The 14,451-nt window shown below is 43.5% G+C and overlaps 1 protein-coding gene across 1 annotated transcript in view; it reads left to right on the top strand.

Moving 5' to 3' along the window:
• Window positions 1-6,096: 6,096 nt before the first annotated feature.
• kcnh6a (potassium voltage-gated channel, subfamily H (eag-related), member 6a) overlaps window positions 6,097-14,451 on the top strand; it is a 162,238-nt gene continuing 153,883 nt past the window's right edge. Inside the window, exon 1 of the mRNA XM_059956717.1 lies at window positions 6,097-6,526. Coding sequence (XP_059812700.1) covers window positions 6,451-6,526 — 76 coding nt within the window. The 5' untranslated portion in view covers window positions 6,097-6,450. The remainder of the gene's footprint in view (window positions 6,527-14,451) is intronic.

The raw sequence follows: 14,451 nt of genomic DNA on the forward strand, positions 1-14,451 counted from the left end.
TGGATCTTGGACATACTCTAAGCACTCCTGCTTCTCAATATTCCCTAGGGCCCTGCCATTCACTGTTTGCCTGCCCAATCCTTTCACTCAGCAGAATTACATTCCATCTAGCATTGCTCTGCACTCTTACCAACTGATCAATATTATTCTATACCATGCAACTATCCTCTGTATCAACAACACCATGCTATTCTCCAATTTGCTTTGGATCCTATGGGATCTAACATTTTGGATCAGTCTCCCAAAAGAGACCTTTCAAAAGCATTATATCCATAAAGACTACACCACACACTGTCGTCTTCAATATATTTTCAAAGTTCAAAGTAAACTTATCACCAAAGTACATTTACAACATCATACACAACCTGAGATTAATTTTCATCACACAGATGGTTCCTCCATGTTTTAATCTGGATCACATGGTTAATGATCTACAGGTTCCTCAGAGCCTGAAATCATTGGATCATTGGGGGCTGTGGGAGTTTGTGATATGTGTTCATTTTTTGTTCCTACTTTGAAAAATTCGAATTGATCAGACAGGAGTTTCTTCAGCACGACACCACCACCACCCTCTTGCAAACCTCTGCTGACAACTTTTGACCAAACTACCTTTCTAAGCATAGGTTAATCTTGTCCTTCAGTTTCTCCCCTAAGTTCCCCTCACTGACATTAGACTCAACTGTAATTACTGGTTCATCCCTGCTGCCTGTTCTTGAATAATTTTATCATATTTGTTGTTGTCCAGTCACTGGCACCTCACCAAGGGCCAGCAGAAATTTTAAAAAATCTTCATCGGGGCCCCAGCAACCTCTTCCCTTGCCCCCCTCCCATAATAGCCTGGGATACATTTTATCAGACTCTGTGGATTTATCCATCTTTAAGCCTGAAATTACATCTAAAATATACTCTTATTACAGTAATTATATTCCGATTTCACTGTCTTTCCCCATCCCCAGTCACACCTCTGAATTCAACTACAATGCCCTCCACTTACATGGACAGAGTACTCCCTGTGCTCCTTGTTCCCTAATGAACTCTACTCTTTCCCTAATGTACTAGGGGGAATGCTTGGTGATTTTCAGTAATCTTCTTTGCCAGCAATATTTTAAGTACCCTCTGGCCTCCTAATTTTTAAATTCTACACACTCCCCCCCCCCCGCCCATTTCCTGAAACCTCTTTCCCCCATTTTCCATTTTCTATCATAAGCTTCCTGATCTAACTCTCTGTTCCCTGGCATCCAGGGGTCCATGGATATCCCTAAATTTCACCCTTGGAGGAACATTTGTCTTGAACTCCTATTATTTAACATTTGTGTAACTCCCACATGCAACTTTTTCCAGTTTACTTTTGTCAGGTCCTGTCTTGCGATATTTTGAAATTGACCTCTTTTCCGCCCACCATGCCCCTCAAACCCAAACACCAGATCCTCTTTATCCCTTTCTTAAACTACTTTGAATTTCAATGTGTGGTCATTGTCATCAAAAGTGACACTTTGATCACTTGCCCAGTTATATTCCCCAAGATGAGGTCCAGCACTACTTATAGGATGATCTGTGTGTTCAAAAAGCTCTCATAGTCAAGTCAAGTCAAGTTCAAGTTTATTGTCATTTCAACCACAAACTGCTGGTACAGCACACAGTAAAAATGAAACAACGTTCCTCCAGGACCCTGGTGCTACATGAAACAACACAAAACTACACTAGACAATGTGAGACAGCACAAGGCTACACTAGACTATGTAAAACAACATAAAAACTGCACTAGACTACAGACCTGCACAGGACTACATAAAATGCACAAAACAGTGCAGGGCAGTACAATAATTAATAAACAAGATGCAGTTCCATTTGATTCTTTCACACTAAGATGTTCCTACATAATTTTGGGGGAGTTGAAATCCTTTTGCTCTGTAATTATCTCTCTGCGATATGTCCATGTATCTGTTCTTCTATCTCCCACTGATTTGGGTATGTAGTATGCCCCCAGTAAAGTGATCACTTTTTTTAAACTCCTCTATTTGTGCAGTCTATGCTGGTGGTGTAGTGGAACAAGTGGTCCCAGGTTCGAATCCGGCCATCTTCTTTCATACTTTCCATCCGTACTGGGTTGAGGGTCCAGCTAGCACCTTGGCCTTGTAAAACAAACAACCACCAAAGAAACGGCAAGGTTGCTGCCAGACAAAGTGCGGGGAGGAACTCATGCAGTCGTTTGAATAATCTTATGGGGAGTCCTCCATTGCTGCCGTGATGTTCTCCTAATTTGTGCAATGTCCCCTCTTTTACAAGCACACCATACTCCCGGTCATGGCTGAAGATTTTGTACCCTGTATGCTGAGTTGCCAGTCCTGCCCTTCTTTAAACCATGTCTCTCTGATTGTAACAGTATCATATTTGCATCTGCTGATCAATGCTCTTAAGTTCATCTGCCATATTTGTCAGATACATTTGCATTAAAATAGAAGCATTTCAGCTTTCCATTCCTCCTGTGTGCTAAATCATGCTTGTCTGCTCTGTCTACTGCACTGACTTAGTTTTCCTTCTATATCTGACTGCTCCTTCTCCCAACTGCATCTACTGTGTCCCATTCTTTTCCAAATTAGTTCAAACTCTCCTAACAGTACAGGCAAGCTCTGCAAGGATGAAGCATTTGCTTCAGTTCAGGTGCAAAGCTTACAGCTTGTACAGATCCCACTCTCCCCAGAAGCTGGCCCATGATCCCGAAATCTAAAGACCTCCCTCTTGTGCCATCCAGAGCCACTCAGTCATCGGACTGATACTCCCATGACAATGCACACTAGCACATCTGCAGAGATTACATCCTTCAGGTCCTGTTCCTTCATCTGTAGCTTTGCTCCCTAAATTCACCTTTTCCTCCTTTTTACCCATGTTATTCAATAACATCACGGCACCTCCTGCAACTGGCCTGTGACATTCTTGACCCTGGCACCATCATCCTGGATTCATACCTATAGGTGCAGAAGAATGTTCTCCGCACCAACGAGTCTCCCGCCCTTCAACAAGAAAGCACAGCAGCACCTCAATTTCCTTCGGTGGTTATGACATTTAGAATGTCCTTGATGACCCTCACTAATCTTTATAGATGCACCATAGAGAGCATTCTATCTGGACATAATAGCAGCTTCACGTAGCAACTAATCTGCCCAATATTGCAGACAGCTGTGAACACAGAAACTGGTCTCCCCATTACATGTCCTGCTGCCTTGGCAACATAATCAAAAACCCTTCCCACCCTGTCATTCTCTCTTCTACTCTCCACTTCCATAAATATAAAAGCTTGAAAATGAGTCTCAACAGGCTTCAGTTCCAATCTTATATGTCTAATGAACAGATCTTGTGTATGTAAAAGATGAACTCTTGATATCTCTGTCTACGTCCTCATGCCCTCTGCTGCTTATTTTTCAGTCTGCACTGCACTTTCTCTGTAACTGTAACAGTATTTTCTGCGTTCTGTTATTGTGTTTTCCTTTGCACTACCAGGATGTATTAATGTATGGAACAATTCATCTGGATGGCATGCAGACAAAGCACCAATTAACTACAACACACACAAATTGCTGGTCAGGCAGCATCCATGGAAAGGAACAAGCAGTTGACATTTTGGGCTGAGACCCTTCATCAGTCCCCCTCTTTGTGATGCAAATTTTTACAACTGGATTCAACTAAGTTCAGCTGAACTGGAGTCTGAGAGGCTATAAAAGGTGGAGTGAGGAAAGTTGAGAAAACTGAAGTCTTTGGGCTTCAGAGATGAGGCTTTGTGGGATCTTCCCAACATTGACTATGTGTTATTGATACCAGTCAATTAGTGAACTTTTCGCTTTTTACTCAACTCATGTGGAATCATGGATTCCAAAGGTATGGAGTTAAATGGGCCTGGTGTAACCTAAACTGAGTGATGATGTGTTGGCTATTGGCGAGTGGTGCTGCTTGAAAGCACTGTTGATGATGGATTATATCACTTGGATGCACATAATTGAATGTTTTGCTGATAACACACCTTGGGATTTTGTCAACAAGGCCTTTTACTGTTTCATTAATGCAATGAAAAACATCACACCTTTACAAAATTGACACTCCTGTTTTGGTTTTGCATACTAGCAGGCTATATTGAGTCACTTGGCAAAAGAGTTAATTTTTCCCTTTATGGCAAGCCAAGTATAATACTCAGAATAAAGGATGAGCTGTCAGCAATGACTGTAGAGAAGTGTCGTGTGGAGGTGGTACCGGTTGGGCTCTGTCGCTGGTCTCCTGCTGAATACCCTACTTCCAAGCTACAACCATTGCTTTCTGATCGTCTGCATCACCAATTGATGATAGCTAGAATATTCACAATCTCCCAAACTCCAGAAACTGCTGTATTTGTTCTGTCATTTTGTTTGCCCTTTTAGGGGATAGAGGAATGAAGCCACACTTGTCCTGGGAACACTGAGACAGTTGAGATCAAGGTGAGAAATGAAAGTGTTTCCATAATATTACAAGCTGTTGGTTTTGGCTCAGCAGGTGGAATTCTAGCTCCAAGTCAGAAGATTCTGGGTCCAGGGCTACAACAGTTGTGTGAGCAAAATGTTTTAGGTAATACACTGTTAAGGGAATACTGCTTTGTCTGTGGTGCTAGACTTCTGTAAAATGACCTCGGTGCTCGAGTGACAAAATGCTTCAGAGGTATTTAATTCACTGTTAAAGGTCATGAGAAGTGCTAAATAATGCAAGTCCTTGTTTTTCATTCTCAACTTTCTAGGTTGCTCAGAGGGGTTTGAAGATTAACCTTTAGTTCAGAGGTTTCCAGTCAGTGTGAGGAAGGGATCGCTTGATATGAGCTATTGAAAAGCATTTTATCATGATGTACAAGATTCTGGGAAGGACTTCCTCCTGTGGAGCAGGCTGGTGATATTGTGGATGCCCAGGCAGTTCTCCATTAAGGAGAAGGCAAAGGGATCTCAAAATGAGAGCAGTTCGAAGATTTGTATTTTCAAGGAGATGACACAATAGCTCAAAGAAAAGGCACTAGCAAACACTGGGATTTTATGGTCACATATTTGAAGGGAGGCTTGAATGCAAAATCTTCTCTTGAATTGAAATGCTGCCAGCTGAGCCAAAGCTGACAATTACTGCAAAATATTTAGTCAAGATTGAACCTTTGTAGGATGTGATCCTTGAAGCACGCTGCCACCTGCCATTAGCTTCCTATCTGACCGCACTTACTAAGACATTAACCAGATATTAGGACCAGAATTCTGAGGAGTTGTGTGGAAGATACCCAAGCTGTGATATGCGCTGGTAGTTTGATGCAGCTTTTCACTCTGAAACCCTAGACTATATTTACTCCGTTTTGCAACAGCATTAGGGACTTTTACGATCTGTATGCAATCCATACAATGTCCTATTTGCGAGAGTATGTTTGCCGAAAGAACTCGTTTTATTCCGCATCTAACCCGAGGAGTGTTTGACGACAATAGAATGGAACTTGATTCAGCGTTACCACCTCTGGGGAGCATTTGATAAGAAAGTCTTTACTGTTTATAATCCTTGTAAATGCCCTGACTGTTTGATGTGGCATTGTAAAGGGACCTGAATACTACGGGAGGCCGCCTGTACCTGTCCTCACAGTTTGAGCTGGCATTGTTCAGGAATTTGACACTGTGACTAGTCTGTCGCATCTCGCGTCTGATCTGTCACTGCAGAGGAGCTGGGAAGCGTTCCACTCCTCAGCATCCCTGTCTCAAGAGCACAACACGCAGTGGAGCATTTTATTTTTAAACATGTGTAAATTTAGACACGTTCCAACCTCCCTCTTAAAAATGGTCGTTTGGAAAAAATTTAAAGTGGAGCTGCCCTCATCAACAGTTCTGGGTGAAGGAATGCCTTCATCAGCGCTGTGGCAACGATGTAATGCCCATTTAACAACCGTTGTATGTTTGCAAACTTGTCCAAAGGGTTACACGTTACTCGCCAGGTGGGCTGCTCCCCTTTAAGCTCATTGCAGGAGTTGGTGTGACCTCCGCCTGACCCACATCCAGCATTCTGTGGAGATCATGTACTCGGAATTCAGCACGAGTTTCACAAGTAATCTATCTGCATTCGTCACGGAACTTCCTCCCTGGCCGATCAATCGCACCCGCGACAGCGGGCGGGCGGGTCCAGCAGCCGATGTGTGAGCACAGCTCAGTCTTACCGCTGCATCCCAGGCACTGTTCACCCACCTACGGAACGCCGAGTGCCCGCGGACTGCCCCCCAGCCCCCGGCACTGATTGCGGGGCAGACCCCGCTCGCGGCACCAGACGGGTGATGCTGCTGGGATTTCCCGGGAGTCCGGTGCCGTGGTGACGGAGTCAGAGGGAGGGGGAGAGGGGGCGTGCCGTGGGCGGCGGCGATGGAGCTGCAGGAGGAGGTCGGTTCTCTAGAGTGAAATCAGAGGCCGGTTCGCCGACACCATGCCGGTCCGCCGGGGCCACGTCGCGCCTCAGAACACTTACCTGGACACCATCATCCGCAAGTTCGAGGTCCAGAGTGAGTGGAGATGGGTGGGGAGGGTCAGTCCGGAGAGAGGGGCAGCAGGGGACGGTGCAACAAAGCGCCCGGCACAGTTGTCTGGGTGCGGGGTTTATCAGTGGGCCGATCATGGGGTGCGCGTGTGTGTGGTGGTGGTCGTGGGGACGAACAAGTGGAGGATCCGAGGATTGTGTGTGTCCCGCCGCCGGTAGGTGTAGAGACTGGCGGCCGCCGCTACCCCACTCTATTGTTCCTCTGTAGTGTCGCGGCGGGGAATCGAACCTTTCCTTCGCCCGCTCCTCTTCCTCCCCCCACTTCTCTCGCACCGCAGTAAAGATGGGTGGGAAATCGGGTACTAAATCCGCACCCATATACAGGGCCTCCAAAACTCGCTGTATTTTGTCACCAAACACCGACTATCAGCGGTGAATAGGAGCAGTCTGTCTCGTACCAAGTGGGGCTCAGCGGTCGTGGTGCTGATATCTGTTTAGATTTTATGAACGAGCCTCTTTGTATAGTACTTATCTCCACCTGAAGCGTCAGAAAGTGCTCGATAGACAGTGAACACTATCATGTAAAAATGCAGTCAGAAAGCGCAATAACATTTCGCAAGCATTGTGCTAATGGGCAGATAATTAGTTTTAATGTTTTGATTGAGAGGGAACTGTTTGGCTGAGGATGTGTGGGAAGAACTCCCTCTGCTTTGTAAGGAATTTGTCAGTTTGAGGCCTTGGTTTAATATCTCAAATGAAACAGACGAACACAGCAACACAGCTCTGGTCGGTCCTGAGTTCTGGACCAGTGATCAGTCAAGTTGGCAATTTAAATTCAAGTGATAGAATCTGGAATTTAAAAAAAAACAGCTGGTTTCTACTGTATGCTGAATATGATTGCACAGTTATGCTGGTATTGCTGCCTCACAGCTCCTCAAGAGTTGTCTGTGTAGAGTTTGCATGCTCTCCCTCCAATTTCCACTGTTTCCTCCTCCATCCCAAAGATGTGCAGGTCGATAGGTCAATTTGGTTGCTGGAAATTGTCCCTACTGTGTGGAAGTGAGAATAAACCAGGATGAAATTGGATGATTGGACAGAGTGAGTGGGGTCGACTGAAAAGCCTATTGCTCCGCTGGGTGACGTAATGACTTTAAAGCATGAGTACTGTATCTGTTTCACAGTGGGAGCAATGTTCAAAGTACATTTATCAGGTATATGTGTCTAAGACTTGCAGAGTACTGTAGTAATCTTGTGTATTGCACTGTACTGCTGCTGCAAAAACAAATTTCATGATGTATGTGAGTGATGATAAACCAGATTCTGATATGGGTCTCTATTGTGGACTGAGAGTGGGAAGAGAGCAGGGAGAGGGGAACCATGGTTGGGAAAGGGGGGAAGGGAGAGCAGAAGCAGCAGGAAGCACCAGAGACACTTTGTAATGATCAATAAAGCAAATGTTTGGAATCAAATGACTTACCTGGTGTCTCAGGGCTGGGTGTGTTTGCACCTCCACCTGCCCCTGGCACTCCACTCCTGCGGCACTTTTACCATTCCCAACATCCTTTGCTCTGGCAGATTTACAAACTCGCTCTCCTCTCCATGTTGACAAATACAGTTCTGTGCAAAAGTCTTAGGCATCCTAGCTCTCTCTCTCTCTCTCTCTCTCTCTCTCTCTCTCTCTCTCTCTCTCTCTATATATATATATATATATATATACACACACACACACACACACACACACACACACACACACACACACACACACACACACACACACACACACACACACACACACACACACACACACACACACACACACCCCCCCCCCCCCCCCTAAGGCTTGCACAGTACTGTAGATGTCACCATATACAATGAGATTTGTTTTCTTGTGGGTGTACTCATAAGTCCAAGAAACATAATAGAATCAATGAAAGACCACACCCAACAGGATGGACAAACAAGCAATGTGAAAAAGACAAACTGTGCAAGTGCTAAAAGAAAATAATAATAAATAAACTATAAACATCAAGAACATGAGATGAAGAGTTTTTGAAAGTGAGTCCATAGGTTGTGGAATATTTCAATGATGGGGTGAGTGAAATGATCCCCTCTGGTTCAAGAGCCTGAAGTTTGAGGGCTAATAACTGTTCCTGAACCTTGTGAGAGTCCTGAGGCTCCTGTACCTTCTCCCTGATGACAGCAAAGAATAATTCCAGTCCTCTACTTATTTCAACCGGTTCTCTCAAAATCATCATCTTGTTCCCAATTCTACTATCATCCATCTAAACCAGAGATTCCCAACCTTTTTTATGCTAATGAGCCTTACCATTAACTGAGAACCCCTGATGCATACCGAGGTATCAAATTAACCTAAAAACCAGTACATATTTGGCACTTGAAGGAGGAAACTTCAACACCAGGAGAAACCTCTATAGTCTCAGGAAGAATGTGCAAACTCCACACAGGTTGGGGTCTATCTCGGGTGCCTGGAGCTGAGAGGCACATCTCACTCATAGATAAATGTTGTTAAAGAAAATGACTATCATATTGAACTAAGGAGTGTGATGGAGATAGTTTGCTGCCACTATCACTCATGGCCTAATGTCCGAGGTTTCCCAAACCTTTTTATGCCATGGACCAATACCATTAGGCAAGGGTTGGAAACCCCTGACCTGTGATCCCATACCCATGTGGCTGAGTATAAGGAACAGAAGCAGTCAGTTCCTCAAATGTGTTCCACAATTTAGTGGTCATCATTGATATGGTCTTTCCCTCAATACAATGTTGCTGTCCTCTCACCATATCCCTTGACTTTGTAGAAATGCTCATAATTTCCTTGAGTATATTCACTGTCTTCATCTCCCCTTTTTGGGTGTGTAAATTCAGAAATCCACAACCTGCTGAGAAGATTCCTCCTCCTCTTTCCTAAATCAAGTGACGCCCCCCCCCCCAAACTCTTATTAGTACTATTGACCTCCCCTCCCCCAATTAGGGAAAATAGCCATGCAACATTCCCCAATCACCTTTCTTATTTCAGTGCTTCTGTAAGTATAAATTCACCTTTCACATATCAATCCTTTCATCCTTGAGTCAACCTGGTGACCCTCCAATGCAAGTACTGTATATCTTTTAACATGTTTGCCAAAGATGTGCATAGGATTCCAGATGCAATTTCATCAGCATTCTGTAAAGTGGAATCAAAATTTCACCACTCTTAAATTCCAGGCCCCTTACAATAAAGGCCTGAATTCCAAAAACCTTCTCGGTTCTTCCTTGCTGTCCTCTTGTACTTCTTGCTTGATGATCCCCAGATGCCCTTGTATTGTGACATTTTGTAGTCTCACTCCATTTAAATTTGCATTTAACACTTTCTTCAAAAATGGGTTTCCTCTATTTCAGACATATCACTGTCTTTGCCATCTTGTTCACTTAATTTGTCCATCCAGAGTTTTCTGGTCTCTTTCTGAGCTCAGCTTGTTAGTCAACCTATCGTTTACCATCAGTAAATTTGGCCACACTCCTTTGAGTTATCACTATTGGTTGCATACAGTTGAGAGTCAAAGGCACATGTTTATGGCATCACCCCCTTGTGATAGATTAAAAGCTCAATGTCTCATTTATTCTCCATGTCAATATATAACCTTATTTTCAATGACACCCATATCCTGTGAATGAGTTTTAAAAATAAATTGAATTGTCAAAGTGGAAATGCTTCTCACAACTCCTGATGTGGGACTATGTTGTCACTGTGCCTTGGCAAACACATTCACTGGAGCTCTGGGTCCCAGATTAAAGGGCTGCAAGTACTTCCACATTTCAAACGGCCAAAATCAGATGCATTATCACTCATTTAAGACTTGAACTTGTTGCTTTGCAGCAGCAGCACAGTGCGACCACAATTATTAAAGATTGCAGAAATCTGCACCACCTCCTCTGCGATAGTAATGCAAAGAGGGATGTGATGCAGATGGTGAAACTCCTTGGTGATGGACACTGCCTTCTCGAGGCACCGCTTCTTCTGTGAAGGGCTGTGCCTGTGATGAAGCTGAGTCTAGAACCCTCTGCAGCCTCTTGCAATCTATTGCTTCAGACCAGTCTGTGATGTAATTAGGCAGAATGCTCACCATTCTACAACTGAAGAAGTCTAAGTCTTTTGTGATGTATTGACAAATGCCTAACAAATTAGAGCCATTGGTGTGCCTTTACATCAATATGTTGGGCCCTGGAGCTTGGTCAAAAGTGAGAGCAGTACAGTGTTGAAGTGTTCTACTACAGCCACCAGCTGTAGCCTCTCTGATTAGTCCCAAAATTACTGATGGATTCTAGGATACAGCATTTCCCTCTGGGATATCAGCCAAGCATCGTTTGATGTGAGATGGTAGAAGCCAGGCTTCAGGATATGTGGGGCTGATATCAGCAACAGGCTCTGAATAGTGGTTTGACAGAGAATTGGGCTATCTTCTCTTCTGCCTGCACAAGTTCAATGGGTCTGATATAAACCAGCTTCTGTGTGCAAATGGAATGCATCTGCATTCTCCCAGGCTCGTGTAGTATCACAGCATTTCCCAGTGGTCCTGGTGACTGAGCTCTATTTACATAATTGGTATTTGAAATAGTATTTTTAATAAATATTATTGACTTAATGTGTCTATTCGTATGTTGGGAATGTTGTATAATTTTTGTTCAAACAAATAATTATTTTGCATTGCTTCTGCTCTCAGAAGCATCTATCCAGTTTGTGATCAGTGTTATTCAGTGATAGACATGCCAACCAGGTATCAGTTATTCCTTTTATGCACTTTTGTAATTTCTAGTAATTTTTGTCTTTGCACTGTACCACTACTGCAAAAAAAAATCCCATATGGCAATCATAAATCTGATTGTAATTCTATAGCATCAAGTCTGTAGCTAACCAAACAGGCCCCCACCTCCCAAGCTGTACAATAGCTGACCTGTACCCACCAGTGAAGAATTCTACTGTACAAACCTGTGAATTCCATGGTACACTGTAAAAGATGTCCTTTTCAAGGATGAAGTTGTACAGTAGCATGCCCATACTTGCCAGTGAAGCTGAGGAATAGCTCTCATAATTTAAGGGGACAAAATAGGAAGGCTGCTGTATCTCGGAAGATTAGCAGTTCAAATCATTGTGGTTGGAGAAATTGGATGGATCAAAATAGCATTTGGGCTCCCTTATCAGCAACTGCACAATTGGAAAATGTTTTAATCAGGACCTTGATAAGATACAATTAACAAGCCTGTCTTCATATTTCTAAAAGTTGATCAGTTTTGACAGCTAAGCTTGCATAGACCTTAGTATGTAAAGTTCCAAGGATGTTTTTATTTTCTAAGACAATGCCCACCCTGCTAGAATCCAATGAGAGAGAAAAGAGAGGGGGGTGGGGGGGAGGACCAGTCAGCCTGTCAATAGGTTTCTCTCTGAATCTTGTTTAAATTTGATTACTCCTTGTTCCGGCAAATACAGCATTGTTCTGTTTGATCAGTCTGAATAGAGTTGTTTGCCTTCATTAGAATCAATGAACTGTATGTGTACTGTTGACAGAGAAGAGAGACCTTCCTTGCTAATGGAGATTAAAGTCCCTATACAATAGTTCTCTCCTGTAAAGTTCAGCATGCAATCCTTCCTCAATTTTTGCTGTCCTGTGCACTAATTCATTTCCTATACCCAATTACCACTCTGTTATATATTCCTCCCTATCCTTTTGTGGACTTTTATTGGATGCCCTTGGAAATCTTGGTTCTCATCTGCTAGTTCCTGCTTCTAACTCACTAGTATCAATAAAAAAGACTGATATTTCAAAATTTCTGTTTCATGCATCTGTCTATGTAATGTTTTAAGTGCCCTCTTTCCTGACCCTGACATTTAGCTAACTGGTCAGAAGTCCCATTTCTCCTTTATTAAATACTGATTTTGACCTTTCCAATATCTAGTAACTTTTGGAAGACCATTTGCTATTTCTCCAGCACCCTGCTTTAAAGCCTGAGGGTTCAAGGCATCAGATGGGCTTTCAGTCCCATTAGTTTCACTGGTAATTTTACTAAGAATTAAATTCCTTGTTCACATTAGACCACCAGTATTTACAGTGCATTGTCTTTTACTACTTGCAGCCCGTAATGCCACTGGGGTTTAGAGCAGCAGTGAAGGTCATCCATCTCTGTCGGTGTTCAGGGCTTCCTTCGTCATGTCAGCAGCTTCCTCTCGGTTTCACTACTGTCAGCTATGCAAGTCCCGTGTGGAGACTCAGGAATACTGTCACGCACAGGTGTAGGAGTATTGTTCATTGCTGTGTCTGGAGCAATTTTGTTGTGACCAGTCAGGGTTGTTAGCCCTGAGCTGAGCCACTGAACCTGGAGGACTGGCAGACCACTCTTAGTCTGGCCTCTCCCCTTTGACCTGTTTGGCGTGGGTGACCCTACCAAGAGCCAAAGCAACAAGCCCTGACTCCAGCCAACATGGCTCTCCGGGTCATTGAGGCACGCAAGCCTCCAAACCACGACAAGGTTGTGGTCCTCTTGGAGAGTGTCTGAGATAAAAACATTTTTATCTGTATTTCATTATTCCATCTCTTTGAGACGATCGTTACTTTAGTTTTTAACATTAGTGTCTCCTGTCTAAGTATGTTACACTGGTGGATCAGATGTAACCCCATTGTACCCTGTGGAATAAAAACAGAAAATGCTGAAGGAATTCATTTGTCCGTAACACTGTGGAGGAATATTTCTTGCTATATATCGTTACAGAGATATTTGCAAAGTACTGATGGGTTCTGATCCATTACTGCATATATTTGGAGTTTTACCCAATATTATGCAACAGCAACTTGAAGCCCATCCATGCTGTGTAAATCTCTGTAATAATGATAAATATCAGGGTTAACAATGTGGCAGTCACTTCCCCACAACTGGCTCCTCATTAATTGTGATGTCTGCAATCCAGGCAGCATTTCAATGTTTTGCAGTGACAGGCTTCTACCCACCAGTCTCTGATCCCCAGTGTGATCCACTGATGGCCTGCAGCCAATTCTGCATTGCAGTATTTAGTGATACACCTGTACCCACCTTCAGTGCTGAGTTCCAATGTGTGTAGAGGCCAACCTTCCTCATTTCTCCTCTGAGCAATCTTATCATCTGTGCATTAGTTGATTTGTGCTGCACTGCATCTGAGCCAAGTATGTCTTTGTTAGCAAACTGCACACAGTATTTCGGATCTTCCCAGCCATGTCAAACAGAATTTGACTTTGGACAGCATGGTAGCGTAGTGGTTAGCACGATGCTCCACATTACTGGCGACCTGGGTTCAATTCCCACCGCTGTCTGTAAGGAGTTTGTACATTCTTGACTGGGTGTTTTTTATAGACCACCCAGTAGTAATAGGAACATCAAGGAGCAGATAGGGAGACAGATTTTGGAAAGATGTAATAATAACAGGGTTGTCGTGGTGGGAGATTTTAATTTCCCAAATATTGATTGGCATCTCCCTAGAGTGAGGGGTTTAGATGGGGTGGAGTTTGTTAGGTGTGTTCAGGAAGGTTTCTTGACACAATATGTAGATAAGCCTACAAGAGGAGAGGCTGTACTTGATCTGGTATTGGGAAATGAACCTGGTCAGGTGTCAGATCTCTCAGTGGGAGAGCATTTTGGAGATAGTGATCACAATTCTATCTCCTTCACCATAGTATTGGAGAGGGATGGGAACAGACAAGTTAGGAAAGCATTTAATTGCAGTAAGGAGAAATATGAAGCTATCAGACAGGAACTTGGAAGGATAAATTGGGAACAGATGTTCTCAGGGAAATGTACGGCAGAAATGTGGCAAAACATTTTCAGGGGATATGTGTGTGGCATTCTGCATAGGTACATTCCAATGAGACTGGGGAAGGATAGTAAGGTACAGGAACCATGGTGTACAAAGGCTGTTGAAAATCTAGT

This window comes from Hypanus sabinus, chromosome X1 (assembly GCF_030144855.1).
Source record: "Hypanus sabinus isolate sHypSab1 chromosome X1, sHypSab1.hap1, whole genome shotgun sequence".
Taxonomy (NCBI): Eukaryota; Metazoa; Chordata; class Chondrichthyes; order Myliobatiformes; family Dasyatidae; genus Hypanus; species Hypanus sabinus.